This window comes from Scyliorhinus canicula, chromosome 15, assembly GCF_902713615.1.
Source record: "Scyliorhinus canicula chromosome 15, sScyCan1.1, whole genome shotgun sequence".
Lineage (NCBI taxonomy): Eukaryota > Metazoa > Chordata > Chondrichthyes > Carcharhiniformes > Scyliorhinidae > Scyliorhinus > Scyliorhinus canicula.
The window spans coordinates 11,742,914-11,760,378 of record NC_052160.1 but is presented as its reverse complement, the minus strand read 5'-3'; the positions used below and the strand labels follow the sequence as shown (position 1 = coordinate 11,760,378).

Sequence of the window (17,465 nt, the reverse complement as noted above, 5' to 3'; positions counted from 1 at the left end):
CATAATGAAAATCAGAAGTTAGTGGAGTGGGGAATGGAGCCTGCATCCTGCCATTCTATTACACTACACACAGACAACTTTCCGAAACACTGTACACGTAATTTATGGAGGAAAGTGAACAATCTCATTGTGCATCGACGGAACTCCTCAGTATGGTGAGAAATTGGGATGCCGTTTTTAAATGGTGTCCCCCCATCTCCGAGGCCCCCAAACATCCCCCCAAGCCGCCCCCACACACACACACACACCTGCACAGGGCACCCCCAGCCCAATCACCAGCATGTAAGAAATACCAGGTTGGCACCTTGGCAGTGCCAGGCTGACACTGACAGGGTGCGAGGTGGCACCAGCCATAATAGGGTGCCACCCTGCCCAAAGGCTAAACACCTAGGTGCCTCCAATCCCCTGGGAGACCCCCATGAGTGCCGTTCCATCTGGTCTCCGTTTCAGGAGACCAGTATCAAACGGCGCCTGCCCAAGGTCTCCGAGGCAAAGGGGATAGATCCCATGCCTCGAGTAACTCGGGAATCTACACATTAAAGTATGATTAGCAGTCTCGCTTTAATATGCAGATTTGCTAAAAAGTGATCCCGCCCACAATGGGCAGGATTTACATCACTACGTCTCACGAGATTGCATTAGATCTCGTGAGGCGTTGCGAGGCAGGTAGATAACGGGAGCGGAGTCTCCTGGCTTCTATCGCCACCTTACCCCATGGTGAGCTGCTATTCGGGAGCAGCGTGGCCATAAAATTGTTAATCAGAAATCTATCAATCGTTGCTTTAAACATACACAAATGACTGAGCTTTCACAGCCCTCTGGGTTAAAGAATTCCAAAGACTCACAATGGTGGGGTGTTGGTTGAAGAAGGGGATGATCTCAAAGGAGGGGTACCTCCAATAGGCCCAAGATGCTTGCACCAGAGACTCTCCTCTTGCCCTACACCACCCTGCACAGCTAAAGCTGCTGGGTTTCCTGCATCGCCTGGGTAAAATGCCAGTGGAGGCGAGTTGAGGCCTAGTGACCAATAACTGGCCACTTAAGGGCTTAATAGGCCCAAGGGCTGGTTATCTGACACCTCCCCCAACCACCAAAAAAGTTTCAGATAGGTCAGAAGTGGGCAGGTAGGCAGTGGAAGTCCACACATTGAATTTTACACACCCCCTGCCTGCAAGTCCACTGGCAGAGTAAGCATAAAATCCAATCCAAAGTAAATGGTAACTGTTTCAAGGAGAAAATAGTTAAGAGAAATTGCTTAGTTCACTGTTGTGAACTTCATTATCATTTTGCAAGTTAAATTAAACTATTATTTAAATCTGAAGCAGATGTTGAAAAGCCCGCCAATGGCTTTCAAATGCTGGGGATGCCCCTGTTTGGCCAGGCTGACAGTGATGGAATTGGATTTGGAACATAGAAATAGGTTATTTGGCCCAACAGATCTATGTTAGTGTTTCTGCGATAGACGAGTGTGATGCTTCAGTGTTAATTAAGGCAGATTGCCCCAATGTATTGGTGGGATAAGACCCCTACTATTACTGGGTCATAGACTACAGACAAAGGAATGAACAGTCACAGTAAGACATCTTTTATATCATTTACCTAAAAATGCAGAAGGAGAAACTGTGCCATTGCTCCGAGATACCATAACGCTGATTCCCGTTTCCACAAATGGTACCGAGAAGTCAACAACTTCAGATCTCTCCTCATTAATGGTCAGTGAACCAACTGCCATAGCCGCTCGTTGATACATCACCTAGGGGTAGTGCAGGCAACAATAAAAAAACGGAATGGAATTAGGTTAAAACACATAGGCTCCGAGAGAGTTTTACTTTGTTTGTATCTAGAGGTTCTTTTTGGAGTTTTTTATTTGTTTGCTAACGTATTCTAACCCTAAAGTTGCAAAGCTTCTTGCGACTGTTTATTACCTAAAGCGACTTACATCACCAACCATTCCATTCCATACACCGTTGATTTTTTTGCCATGCTTCCCATTTGATACCAGGTACAGATCATACGTGAATTTCACGGTCTTGGCAAGTTTCTTCAAAATGTCGATGCAAAACCCTTTGCAGCATTTCTTCACATATATCCCCTTGCCAGTAGAATTGCTGACAATATAAGAAAATAAGCATGTGTAAGTAATGAGACTGTAATAACAAATAAATCTGCTACCAGAACATGGACTCCACCATTTGATGCCACTGTCAAAACATACATAGTTAAACAGTTAGATTTCGGGCTAATTACACTGAGCAGGAGATCAGAGTTGCTAAATTCATAATGTGGATGCATAAAACACCATCATGTTTTCTATCTGTCATTTTAGTGAAGGCATAAGTGAGTTAAAATAAACAACTGCTAAGCTGGCGGTGAGAGAAACTTGGAACAATCGTGTTGAGAGTCCAAATAATGGGTAGATTTTTCAATTGTTTCCTAATTGTTGCCTCCGATGGGAAAAGCAGAGAACAGCGTGCCAACTGCCCTGATGGGTTGGGGGTTGGGGGGCGGGGGGGGGGGTGCTCATTCAACCAGACAGCAAACTCGGCTCCTGAGAGATCAGGACACCCTTTTACCATGATTGAAAACAACAACAAAAGAACAGATATGGGAAGGGAACCATCCTCCCCATGGACCTCTACAGGGGAAGTGTCCCCTGGCACTTCCCCTGGGACATTGGCGGGCAGTGCCAGGGGCCAATGCTGGGGGAAGTGCTAGGGGGCAGTGCCCTGCCAGAGTACTGCTGGAAAATAACCTTCTCCCATCTGGGGTTGTATTTAGCTGCGCACCCCCAGCAGAGACCATGGTCCAGGTCCGTTGTAAACTCTGATGAGAGGACCGCACACTGGCGAGGGTGGAAATCCTTGTATGGGGGATAATACAGCCTGCTAAGTATATTATAATTTATTATAATGGGGTTCCTGGCATTCCATGGGGGGAGCCCTGTTATATCACTAGCTGGGGGGTAGGTACAGTCGAGTGGGAAAATCGTTTTAGCATTCACCCTCGATTCTCCGCCGCTGCTGCCATTCCACCCACCAAAAACCAAGGTGGAAAATCCCCTGACTGGTCACAATAAATTCAAACAAGGTACACAGTGTAAATACAGACACCGGCATCGGATGAAGCGTACAGGAGTGTTGTATTAATCAGGTCAGTCCATAAGTGGGTCATTTAGGAGTCTGGTAACAATGGGGAAGAAGCTGTTTTTGAGTCTGTTTGTGCGTGTTCTCAGACTTTTGAGTCTGGGAGAAGTTGGAAGTGAGTAGCCGGGTGGGAGGGGGCTTTGATTATGCTGCCCGCTTTCCCCAGGCAGCGGGAGGTGTAGATGGAGTCAATGGATGGGAGACAGGTTTGTGCGATGGGCTGGGCTGTGTTCACGACTCTCTGAAGATTCTTGTGGTCTTGGGCCGAGCAGTTGCCATACCAGGCTGTGATGCTGCCTGATTGGATGCTTTATATGGTGCACCTATAAAGGTTGGTAAGAGTCATTGTGGACATGCCAAATTTCCTTAGTTTCCTGAGGAAGTAATAGGCGCTGTTGTGCTTTCTTGGTCATAGCGTCGACATGGGTGAACCAGGACAGATTTGGTGATGTGTACACCTAGGAATTTGAAGCTGTTAACCATCTCCACCTTGGCCCCGTTGATTCAGTTGTGGGGTGTGTACAGTACTTTGTTTCCTGAAGTAAATGGCCAGCTCTTTAGTTTTGCTGGTACGAGGGAGAGATTGTTGTTGTACATCATTCCATTAGGTTCTCTATCTCCCTCCTGTAGTCTGACTTGTCGTTGTTCGAGTTAGTGGTAAATCATTATATCAACAGTACTAGTTTGTAATTTCCAATTGACTGAAATATTCTGGACATACCAGACTGAATCTTAATTCTCAAAAGTGGGTGTAATGTGATTGGTTCAGCGATTAAAGATCAAAACATCTGATGAGAGAACTTAACCCCCCCCTGAACCTGCCGGCTTCTACATTTAATGAAGGTGGAAGGCTGGGTGAGAAATCCACCTGCAGAAGATGGATGGTTATTTAAATATTTCAATGCCCCCTCTGCCTTTATTTCAACAATGATTCTATTTTTAACCACAGGCATCCAGGTTTCCCAGGCCTCAGGAAACTGAGCAGGTGAAAAGAGATAAGAAGAGCTGAATCTATAACATAAATACCTTTATATCAACTGCTTGTTGGTCAAGAGCAACAGGAGTGTTTCTTGTTCTGATGGAGAGCTTGTGAGATGGAAATAAGTACCCCTGCTCCCCCGGCTCACAACTAGTTGTAAAAGAACACTGCCTTCTTCCTCAAGCTACCTCACCTCCTTTTAGCTCCCAGGCCTGGGAAATTCAGATAGCCAAGGTTAAACTGGAAAATGAGGTTAATCACTAAAATATTTAAATAACCATCCGATTTCCTCCCCACTATATGGAGCCTTAAGAGGCCATTTAGCACCTGAAAGACATGTACTTCTTGGCCGAGTTTCTCGGTCAGTGCAATCATTTCACCCATTTGTACAGAATTTCTATGAATATTTCATTTCCCTGGACATTCACTCTGGAATACCTAGGCTTACTTGGAAGCTACATCACTGAATGGCCTTGTTAACAACAAACAGACTAGATCTATCAGGAAATTCTGCCTTGCATCAGATCAGCTACAATCAATGCTTTGTTTCTGTGGCACTTGTTACTATACAGGGACAAACTCTTCCCTCAGGGCATTTCTGAAATGCACAAAATTAATCACAGTGTCATAAATAGATTACATTTCACTTTTGGGAGCAGTACTTATAATAGGTTGCAATCAGGAGACGGAGACCGATCCAAATTACAGAATAGGCTGTTTATAATTAGGCTTTCAATTTTTAAGAAGTTTTAACTGATTAGGGAATTCGATATCATGGATATTTAATATTATTTATAAAACTATAAGATTCTTAATCCTCCTTTCTTGAGCAGACATGTCAATGGTCACAGTGTTATATAGAATTACATTCATATATACAGGGTGGGATTCACCGTCCCGGAACGCCTGGATCACGTTCCCTGATTGGACGGAGAATCGGGCACCAGGGCAAAATCAAGTTCTACGCCGGACGCCGACCTGATCGCGATGCACACTCCTAGATAGCTACTAACGGCTTGCAGCTAATGGATCAGTGGGAACCAGACCCAGGTGAGGGTTTCTCTCCTTCCAGGAGTGGGCATGTGGAGCGGCAAGGTAAGTATTACAGCTGTAATTATTCTCACTACCCCTGTCTGGAATGCTCTCTAGCTTCCAGACAGGGGTCTCTTTACTGGAGGGCGGGGAGGGGAGTGATATCTGTGTGTGTGTGTGTGTGGGAGGGGGGGGGGGGGTGTTGGGGGTCCTATTAGTTAAGGGTCCCTGTCAGGGGTCTCCCTATTACAGTAGTCCCTGTGGGGGGGTGTCCCTATTACAGATGTCCCTGAGGGGGTGAGTCAGGCCATCTGTGTACTTGGGGGTGGGGGGCTGCTGTGTGGTGCGGAGCGAGATTCGGAGACGATTTGCAGTACGGGGGGGGGGGGGGACGATATGCAGTATGGGGGGGGGGGGTTGGCTGGCAGTGGGCAGCACGGTAGCATAGTGCTTAGCACAATTGCTTCACAGCTCCTGGTTCCCAGGTTCGATTCCCGGCTTGGGTCACTGTCTGTGCGGAGTCTGCACGTTCTCCCTGTGTGTGCGTGGGTTTTCTCCGGGTTTTCCGGTTTCCTCCCACAGTCCAAAGATGTGCAGGTTAGATGTATTAGCCATGCTAAATTGCCCTTAATGTCCAAAATTGCCCTTAGTGTTGGGTAGGGTTACTGGGTTATGGGGATAGGGTGGAGGTGTGGGCATGGGTAGGGTGCTCTTTCCAAGAGCCAGTGCAGACTCGATGGGCCGAATGGCCTCCTTCTGCACTTGTAATTTCTATGATTTCTATGAATTCCTCGTATTCTGCACCATGCATAAATTTACATGGCATGGAACACTGAATTGCTTACCGGTTTGCGCTCCCATGGAGATTGTAAATCGATTACAATTCAGCTCCAGCCGGAGCCCAAATGGGTAATCCAGTCCCCTGTTTCTAATATGGTAACCAGAACTGTGCACAGTGCTCATGTATGTTCTAACCAGGGTTGATACAGATTTAGCATAACTTCTCTACTTTTCAATTCTATCCCTCACAAAATAAACTCAGGTGCTTAGTTTGCATTTATTGTTACTTTTAGTGTTTTGCGTATTTATACTTCCAAATGCCTTTGCTCATCGACCCTATTAAGAGTCTTACCTTTCAAGTAAGTGAATAAAGTTAGGTCACTAATGAAAACTCATCTCACCAGAGTACATGCATCTTAAAATCTCTGCAGCTGTGTCCTTCATAATCTGGCCCAGATTGTTTGCAATCACAAAGTTCTATTCAACCCCAAATTGAACTTTCCACTCCATATATATCTGCACCATTACAAAGACAAGCTATGTCTGTTCCTGCCCATCGATGACCAGACTCAGTCCAGCTGTCAATTATACCCTATTGCTGTCTTCGTAACTTCGACTCAACTATTCCAATGTTTTTCTGGCTAGTTTCCCATCTCCTTTCTTTGCCTTGTCCAAAGCTTTGCTCTCCAATCCTATACCCACTAATCCTGCTCACCTAGCACCACTGTACTCACTGATTTACACTGACTTTTATTTTTCCAACATATCAAATTTAAAATGTTTAACCTTGTATTTAAATACCTCTATGATCTTGCCCCCTTCAAGCTTCACCAGAGGAGTAATTCTCCACTTGAACTCTTGATTCTTTCTACTCCAATATAAACTTTCTCCTCTTCCCATACCGTTTAAGACTATGCCTTTAATCACCTGGGCCCACATTCTACTTTACCACCTGCTTTAAATTCTAGCTACCTTGACCAAGCCTTTGATCGGCCTGCCTAATAAATCCTTGGCTTGGTCCCCCTGTTTTTCTTTACAGCTTACCTAAGTTAAAGTTCTGTACAAATACAACTAGCTGGCTTTAGTAACAGAGGAAGCCAGCGGTAGTGGAACAAGGGTTGACTGAACTATGTACAATACTCTGCCCACGGCAGTAACTCTCTCCAAGTCCAGTTCCTGATGGGACAACCAACAACTCGTGGCCCTACCTGGGCCAGCTTTATATGCAGGTTTAAGGAGTTCCAGCCTGGTGGCCTCCATCCCCTGCCTGGGAAGCTCGTACACCACGAGTCCCACGGGAAGATCGACAATGGTTTCCCCGTGATCCTTGTGGGGGTTATGACACTGGCATGATTGTAATTTTTAATATCTGTGATTTCCATAAATTCCTCAAACCACTTGGTTTCCTTTCTTTCTATTTTGCTGAGTATTTTCCCCATAGTTAAAACAGAGGTTGCCAATGCATCTGGAAGTCATGGAGCTAGTCATCCTGGTTGTGTGGCCAGGAAGCATTTGACTTTCAAGTTTACAAAGTTTTGCTTGATAGAGTGTTACAATTGTTTCCAATTTTGTCCCCTCCTCTCATGTAGGCAGTAAAGAACAACAGCAACAACAACCGAGAAAAGCATTTCCACAAGTGGCAGCTGCCCTTCAGCCCTTGCAAATCACCATTCTTGATCGACGAGCACTGGTAAGCTATTCGAGCTGGGATGGTATCACAATTGAGAATGAACGTGTCTTCACCCAATGTTCACATAATCACACTCTATTCCCTGAAAACATAGATTTGCACAAGGCAAGCTCACAGTATAATGAATAAAAAGTACACATTACAAGGGATAGTGTGCATCAGTGGGACACGAGATAGGTGGGTACGTTGGCGTTGCTACCAACGTGGTTGAGGCGACCAGCATGGATGCATTTGAGGGGAACCACTAGATTTCATAGAATTAACTACCGTGCAGAAGGGAGCCATTCGGCCCATTGGGTCTGTGCCGGCCCTTCAAAAGAGCACCCAGCTTAGGCCCAATCCCCCACCCTACCACCGTATCCCCTCCTAACCTTTGGAAACCAAGGGGGAATTTAGTATGGCTAATCCACCTATCCTGCACATCTTTGGATTGTGGGAGGAAACTGGGCACCTGGAGGAAACCCAAGCAGACACGGGGAGAAAGTGCAAACTTCACAAAGTCACCCGAGCCCGGAATTGAACCCGGGTCCCTGGCGCTGGGGCAGCAGTGCTAATCACTGTATCACCTTATCGCCCTAAAGTAAAATGGGAGGAAACCCGTGTGAACATAAACAGTGCAAAGACCTGTTGGGCTAAATGGCCTCTTTCCATGCTGTAAAATGCTCTGCAATAGGATATAGCTGACAGACTACAGTGAAACATTGAATGAACAATCCTTCATTTCAGATACAGAGAGACTTAAAACAAAAAGCAATAGACTGCAGATGCTGGAAATCTGGAACAAGTACAGAAAATTCTCGAAATGGCACAGCAGTTCCTGTGGAGAAAATGTATAATGAATGTTTTGGGGTTGGAACCTTTGCAGCGTAAAGAATGAAATGTGTTTTGATTTGATGCCCAGAGACCTTCGTTTGACTTAACTTCAATTTCTTGAATATGGGGAATTGTTCCTAAAAATGCAGCGTGTACAAGATTCTGAAAAGCACAACACTATAAACAACTGGTGCTCACTTTGGAAAAATGAAATTGCCAGCAGGAAATATGAAAATGACCACAAACTGTACTCACAGAGGTTTAATGTTTTTCCTGCATGCCACGTTGCTTCTTGCACAGGTTCCAGTCAACTTGTCCATGTCTTCCACAATGACAAACGGAGTTTCCGCCAAAGTAACAATGGTTAAGTGGCTGTCATCTACCTCACTGTCGGCAAAGGAATTGAATCTTGGCCACACAGGATATTTCAGTGCCAGGCTTTGGTTTTCCCACTTCCCGACCTATAACACAGACATTTACATGTTCATTTAGTTTCCCCAGGATAGAGGCATCTGTTAGCCACAAGTAAATGCATTTGTATAGCACCACCTCAAATGCAGTAAATAATTTCAAGGCTCTGCTCAGCAGCATGATCAAACATAATTTGCTGCCAAGCCACATTGCAAGATATTGTGACAGATTATCCAAATGTTGGTCTAAGAAGTAGATTTTAAAGGGCATCTTAAAGGAGGAAAAAGAGGAAGAGAGTAAGGTTTAGGGAGGGAGTTACAAAGCTTAGGGGATAGGCAGTCGTAGGTACATCCACGAATGGTAATTTGTTGAAAATCGGAAAATACACAAGAGGCTAGAACTGGAGGAGCACAGAGAGCTTGGAGGGTTTTTATCCCTGGAGTAACTCACTTAGAAAAGAAGACATAAGTTCATGAATGCCAATATGGAACACATCCTTCTATAGGGTAAACAGTCTGCTGTACGCTATCTTGGGACTTCACCAAGTTGAGATGATATCACTTAGTAGCTGACACCAGCTCCCACGAAACCCACTCCATCCCATGCAAGCTGGAATTCACAGCAATCTTGGGCCGACAAACACACAAGATATATCCCTGAGCATGCAGAAGTCCACCATTGGCATACCGAAGAAGGGGCCTCAATTCAAGACCACCAACTTCATTTGAATCGGGGTTCTCTCAGTTATCCCCAGGAAGATTGGTGGGAATACTTTGAAAAATCCATAAAAACAGTGCAAACTCTGAGTTTAACAGCCCAACATACATACAGTGAAGCACATGACTCAGCAAGCAACACTTTCACCTCATAACTCAGACTGTCATCACTAGAGAGTAGCCTCATAGTTCTTTCTGCACTGGTTCCAAAACCTAGTGCCGGTTACAGCAGTCAAGGTGACCTGACCACAGTTAGATCATGGCTTGCATTGGCTTAAATTCTACTCCTTTTACTTTGCAGTGTGACATTCTGTTATGATTGTTGAATGCTGCTCTGTTTTAGTTGGCAATGTTGAACATCGAATCAACCAATACTTACAGGTCTCTTTCAACTTCACCCTCTTTATTTCAACATCATTCAGGGAATATGCATCGTCCATTCTTCCATCCATTGTGCATTATTTCACATTTAACTATATCGATTTTCATTTTCTTTTGTTCCTTCCAACAGCATTTTTTTCTAACTTGTTCTGTAAATTATCATATTCATCCTATGCTACATTTGTCCCTCCTAGTTTGGTGACATTTGCAAATTTTACCAATGTACATTGTGTTTCTGAAACTAAGTCACTGATGTAAATTGATAGTGGTCCCAGTGCACAGACTTGTGGCATCCGTCTCAGTACATCTCCCACTGCAACATAGTTTCTCTAACAAGTACACATTGGTTTATATTCCTAACCAATTTCTTAACCATTCCCAGACTGAGCCTGAATCCCCACAGCTATATGCTGTTGTGTGTAACTTTGAAAATGTTTTCTGAAAGTTAATTTACATCATGCTGTAAAATATTCCAGACTCCATTTGAATTGTCATTTGGTCAAAGAGGCCAAGCAGATTGGTCAGGCAGGATCTATCCCCTCTGACTCTGTATTGACTAATGTTTCCCCTATTATTGTACAGATAACCCTCAACTTTCATTCTGACAATCATTTTTTTCTGCACAACAGTGAAAGAAGCCATTTGAGTAATTTGTTGCTTCTGTTTTGTTGCCCTTTTTGAATTTGGGCACATTAGAATTTATATTGAATGTACATACAAACATATGAATTAGGAGCAGGAGTAGGCCACTCGGTCTTTCAAGCCTGCTCTGCTATTCAATAAGATCATAACTGGTCTGATTGTAACCTCAACCCCACATTCCTGCCTACCACCAATAGTTTTTCACTCCCTTGTTGATCAGGAATCTATCTAGCTCTATCTTTAAAGTATTCAAATACTTTGCTTCCACCATCTCTTGAGGAAGAGAGCTTATAGTCTCATGACCCTCTGAGAGAAAGGAATTCTCCTCGTCGCTGTCGTAAATGAGCACCCCTTTATTTTTAAACAGTGACCGCTAGTTCTAGGTTCTCCAACAAGAGGAAACATCCTCTCCACATTCACCCTGCCAATACTCCTCAGGATCTTAAATGTTTCAATCAAATTGCCTCCTCCTATTCTAAATTCCAGTGGATACAAGACTAACCTGTCTAACCTTTCCTTAAAAGGCATCACCCATTCCTGGTATTAGTCTAGTAAACCTTTTCTGAACTTTTTGTAACACATTCACATATTTCCTTAAGTAAGGAGAGCATTATTGCACGCAGTACTCCAGATATGGTCTCACCAGTGGCCTGTACAGCTGAAGTATAACCTTACTACTTATGTTATCAATTCCACTCTCAATAAATGATAACATTCTGTTAACATTCCTAATTCTTTGCTGTACCTGCATACTTTTGTGATTTATGCACGAGGGCACCCAGCTCCTTCTGCACCCTGGAGCTCTGCAATCTCTCACTCTTTAGATAATACGTTGCTTTATGAGGTCTTCATGCCAAAAATAGACCATTTATTTAGTTTAAACCCTCGCAATTTCCCTCATTAAGGGGGCGGCACGGTGGCGTAGTGGTTAGCACTGCTGCCCCATGCTGTCAAGGACCTGGGTTCAATCCTGGCCCCAAGTCACTGTCTTTGTGGAGTTTGCACATTCTCCCCTTGTCTGTGTGAGTTTCGGCCCTACAACCCAAAGATGTGCAGGGTAGGTAGATTGGCCACGCTAAACTGACCCTTAATTGGAAAAAATAATTTAAAAGTTAATAAAACGTCCCTCATTATGTGGATCACTAGAACATGAGCCCCAGTATGGTTCAGGTGTAGACTGCCCCATTGATACATATCTTACTTTCCCCAGTACAGGTGCCAGTGTTCTACAGACCAGAACCCACTCCTCCCACACCAGTCTTTGAGCCACAAACTAATTTCTCGATCTTATCTGTCCTATGCCAATTTACACGTGGCTAATAATCCAGAAATTATTACCTTGGAGGTTCTGCTTCTTTACCTTCTGCCTAGCTTCTCATGCTAACTATGCAGAACCTCCTTCCTCGTCCTACCTATGGTGTTGGTACTTACATGGACCACGACCACTGATTCCACACCCTTCCACTGGAAACTCTTCTCCAGCTCTGAGCAAATGTCCCAAACCCTGGTACCAGGCAGGCAACACAGCTGTCTGCACTCTCAATCTTTGCAACAGAGAACAGTGTCAATCCTCCTCACTATACTGTCCTCTACTACCATTACATTCCTTTGTGCACCCCTCACTTGGATGGCTTTATGTACCATAATGCCATGGTAAGTCAGCTCGTCCACCCTGCTGCCCCACTCTCATCCAAACAAGCTGAAAGCACCACAAACCTGTTGCATAATTACAGAAGCTGTCACTCCTGCCCTCTGGGTCCCCTTGTCTGCCTCAGCTGTGGTCACATTCTCTCCAACCACCTCCCACATCAGAAAACCCTAACCTTAGGGCTGTGACTATCTCTTGGTACAAAGAGTCCAGTCAACTCTCACCCTCAATGATGTGTAGTAGTGTCAGCCACCAGCTCAATGACTTTGAGTCAAAGTTCCTCAAGCCACAGACACTGTCTGCAGAAGTATTTCCCTAGATCACACTGGTTTCCAGGAGAGCCCACATGTTGCAGTCATGACACATCACCTGTTGTGCCAAGCATTATTTGTTGATGTACCGTTTGTACTCTGTTGATTATTCTTTTTTGTCTACTATGTACGCACTGTGTACGTTCCCTTGGCCGCAGAAAAATACTTGTCACTGTACTTTGGTACATGTGACAATAAATAAATATCAATCACATTTATGTGTGTTAATTAGTTACTTAATTATTGTATTCAATTGTTTATTTTCTTTTATATATTTATTAATCATACCACAAATTCCTGTACTATTTTAAACTTTAGAAATAAAATAGACCTTGACTGCTGCAAGAGTCCTTCTAGTTCACTTCCTTTGTTCCCATTTTTTAGTCCGTGGACCAATAATCGGAATATACGTTTAAGCAGAAAGTTCAAAGTTGATGCAGCCTCCTTGTCAGGACACTGTGTTCTCAGATTTTGTTCTCAGCCAGACTCCTTGGCACCAATTGAATCTTAGGAGCTAAGTTTTGAGGGATTGGTTGGCTGGCAACCAGTAGGTTGGCCAGGGATAGTGTTCTGCCTGGCAACAGTCAGTAATTGGTTCTTGCGTGATGTTTTCTGAGAGAACTGGTCCGAAGCGTTTGGACCTTGGAAGTGAAAGGAATTCTCTCTCTCCTGCTCGCTCAAGTGAAAGACCAACTGCTTTATTGTTCTGAAAGCAGTGAGTGTCTGGCACACCCTTTGCTGTGAACCTGGAATGGTGTGGAGTCTGCAGAGAAGGTAGACAACTTTGCCAGCGAAAACCATCTCAAGCCTAGAAGGAACAAGTATCAAAACGGAAGTTGAACTTCAGAAAGACACTAACGAGAAGTCATCCCAGTGCATCTCTTTTTATTTTGATCACTATTTTATTTCCCTCTCCACCATCTTTTCCCCTCTATGATGTTTGTATGTGTGTGTGTAGAGAATGGGGGTAGTTAGGACAGGGGTGGGGGGGATTGCGAGAAAGGGGATTAGATAGTCATTTTCTGTCTGTTTAATTATAATATTGTACATAATAAAAGGTTACCTGTGTTAAAGTTACAAGTCTGGAGATTGCAGTTTATTGAGTCAGCAAAGGACCTTTGGTATATTAAATAAAGTCTAATTTCAACTGTGTTGCAACTGCGGGTCAAGTGGGGTTGGAATTAACTGAGCAGTAGCCCAGAGAGCCGTCACACTGCTTACTGATATTCGCCGGATACTCAGCTCTCTTCGTCCCCTCTAAGAGAGTCAGAACCAATTCCTACAGGGTGGAAAGTTAGAAAAAGCAAAGGAGTATCTCCCTCCACTCTTCACCGAACTCCCACAGATCACCAAATCTCAGTCTCCGTTGAGGTTGCACCACAATGCTGGTCTCACTGAGAATGTCTGAATTTATATATTCTGAACAAAGTGACTTACCGACCCGAGGTACAGCAAAGATCATTTGAAGCTAATTTCCTGAATTAACTATTTCAGTTGATGCCCATGGCTAGCTTGTGGGCAGAACCTACCAAAGATCTGGCAGTGTCCAGTTCAAACTGAAAACCGGTGTGTATCTCTCCAAAAGCACAACTGAGTTTTCACTCTGGATTTTCTGGCACTCTGTGCACAGAGAATCTGGGGGAACAGTTTTCACCATTACTCTGGTGGGGTGGGCAGATCAGATGGTGCTCCAATCTGCGATTAAAAATAAACTCCTTCCCACCTCGCCAGGGGCCCCTACAAAAGCATCGGGGTGAACCTAACCCCCATGCCTCCCCCCCCCCCCCACCGCCGCCCCACAGGCATCAGGGCCACCACCCCCACCACATGCATTGGAGTGACATCCCCCCCCCCCCCCCCCCCGACAACAAAGGCATCGCTCCCCACCCCACTCCCCCACTGGCAGCAGAGCACCACCCCCAAACAAGCATCGCACTCTCCACCACACATAAGGGAAATCCACCCAAAGAGGCTCCTCAGAGGGCCTGGCACTGGCACTTTGACACCACCTCCCTAGCACAGGCTGGCACTGTCAGGTTGGCACTGGCAGGTGTCTGGGGCAATGCCAATCTGTCCCGGGGGGCAGTTCTAGGGTGCTGGATGAACCTGGGCATGGTTATGCTGGTGGCTAATGTGGGCTCAAAATTCCACCTTCAATCTCCCTGCTTAGGCCCCTGGAAAAGATTAAGGAGGGATCTTAACATATTTTATCAAAGTAACCGTTACAGTGAGAAAAGCAGGGAGAATTCTGTTGGTGCCAAAAGTGGTAAACGGAACGAATATTCAGGCTGTTTAACAAAAACAATTTCCATGTGATTCACACAGTGCTGGTGGGGGCTTTCCTCTGATACGCTCGCCCCAGGAAAACTTCTGTAATCAGTAGGGTGTGGCTTTTAAACGCTTGCCCAACACTCTCCTGCATTTGTTCCAAATCCTGTCGGCCAAATGGTTGCCAGGACAACAGCACCATGATTCATGGAGGGATCCCTCACCAAACCCCTGGATGGTGCGGACAAGAGTTAGGACATTCTCTACCCGCGATCATGCAGACATCCATCATGCAAGGTCACCACCCCCACCTGGGAGGCAATGGCCTTGATAGTGAGTGCCAGCTCGTTGGGTAAGAGGACGGGCTACAGTGCTGGAAGAAGATGAGTGACCTTCTTCGTGCAGCCATGGTCTGTCTGCCTCCTAATGTCTTCCGCCGCACCCTTCACACACCCATCACACCTCCACGGTGAACTCTCACCCAGACACCTCACGTGCCATGCAGGCCTCCCCATCGCCCACCCCCCTCAAATCCCCATGGTCCCCCCAGTAGATAATCCACTCCGCAGATCCTCCATGCCCCTTATTTCCCACACATGCCAGACTTCATCGCCATCTGACCCGGCAGGACTCCCCCAACACCCTCCCCTTTTGTCTCATTGCAGGACAAACTCAAGCACAACGGGTGTGAGTGGGCACAGACTGCTGGAGTCATGTCTCAGCTTAGAAGCCTAATGCTCAATAAGGAGAGAGCCCCTGAGTTGGCACAGGAGGAGCAGGACCGTACCTGTGCAGAGGGTGAGGTGGGGACAGCAGCGAAAAGTTAGAACCCTCAAGAAATGCAGCCATGGTGTGAGCCTCACGTGAGTCAACTTTCTCCCATCATGCATCCCTCATGATGCAGGGATGCCATCTCGCTTCCCTTGAAGGTCGATTAGCCCAGACCATCCTCACGCCCTCTGGAGACCAATGACCTAAGCAGCTCCGAAGTAGACAATCATCTAGGAGACATCACAACTGTCACCTAAATCCTCCACCACGCAGATAAACAGACCTCGGTGGGGTTAACTCATCGGCTGGCTTCTGGGCCACCAACTGGTGAACATTTCATAGAATCACTATAGTGCAGAAGGAGGCCATTTGGCCCATTGAGTCTGCATGGACCCTCTGAAAGAGCACCCTACCAAGGCCCACTCCTTGGGACATCTGGAACATCTTCTATTCTCAATTGGGATTAGTAGAGCCTTTCAGAAAATTCTATAACAGAAAGGAAGTTCCATTTAATAATAATAATAATAATCACTTATTGTCACAAGTAGGCTTCAATGAAGTTACTGTGAAAAGGCCCTAGTCGCCACATTCCATCATCTGTTCGGGGGAGGTCGATACGGGAATTGAACCGTGCTGCTGGCCTCCCTTGGTCTGCTTTCAAAGCTAGCGATTTAGCCCTGTGCTAAACCAGCCCCCATGAAGTCAAGAGTTATGGGAAAAAACAGTAAAGTGGAGTCACAGCTATGAACAGGCCAGCCATGATCATACTAAGTGGCAGAGGAGGCTCAAAGGGCCAAATGGCCCCTTTCTCTCATAGTTCTTATCTTCTCTGATTTTTGAACAAATCATTATTCTGTTGCTTCCAACTTTATCTTTTTGCTCTTTACATCACTGAGCAGAAATGCTTGGTTGCATTTCCAAATAGACTCTTTTAATTTGTAAAAGCCTTTGTGGCGCAGATGTTCTGCTTCAGCATTGGAAGAAGTAGAGACTTACCAAGGACTGTAGGCATGGATTTGTAGAAGTAGGTTATGCTTGACTATTTTAACTTGAAGAAGGGAATGCACTGAATGTCGTATAATTGGGTTTTGAAAGAGATAAGAGACTTGTAAATACTAACAGCCCAGAAGATTGAAGAGGTAAACAGTAAAAGCTTACTTCTGTTTTTTTTGAAAATCATTGAAACATAAACTTAAGAGTACAAGACATGGAATAGAATTTGTAAAATATAGAAGTCAGGTTGCGGCTAAAGCCAAAACATTTTGAAATAAAGTCAGCAAGAAGCAACATTTAAAATAGGTATTGCACAAGAAGAAAGACAATGTAGCGCAGAGGCTGCATAATGGGATCAGAGCCAGTTGTTCTGGTGTGAAGCTAACAGAGCAACACTGCAAAATTGGCTGAGGGGCCTGTCTGCACTAACAGTTCAAAGATGTTTGTTCCTTGGAATATTTGGGCTTTTATACATTTTCTCGTACATTGGTGCATGCAATTGATCAGCAGTAAACTGGAGACTGCATGAATAGCATTCAGGCCCCTTATACAGCGAGAGTTGGGTTGAATAGCCATGTGTTTCTCTGCACTGCAAGCACCAGGAAACATTCGGTTAACTGTGCTCGCCATGGGACTTTCTCCCGTTTTGGGGAAAAGCACCTTTATTCACTTTTTTGAGCCTTCAGGAGTTTCTCTCTGATTTAGCCCACACTTTCAACGCTGGGGAGCTGAACTTAGAGATCGGGCTGCCATTTTGAAAGGGTGCCCTGATCTCTAAGTGAGTTGTGGGTCTCCCACAACCCCCAAGGGAGTAAACCACCTATGAGGTCCTTGGGCTCCCCTTCTTCAGGCCTCCCAACACCTCCCTCACAGGCTCTCCACAGAAC

General features: G+C 45.2%; 1 protein-coding gene across 1 annotated transcript in view; it reads right to left on the bottom strand.

Moving 5' to 3' along the window:
- Positions 1 to 17,465, bottom strand: part of grin2aa (glutamate receptor, ionotropic, N-methyl D-aspartate 2A, a) — a 411,403-nt gene that overhangs the window by 103,889 nt on the left and 290,049 nt on the right. The window contains 3 exon segments of the mRNA XM_038820557.1: positions 1,600 to 1,753; positions 1,940 to 2,108; positions 8,693 to 8,898. Of these exon segments, the coding sequence (XP_038676485.1) occupies positions 1,600 to 1,753; positions 1,940 to 2,108; positions 8,693 to 8,898 (529 nt within the window).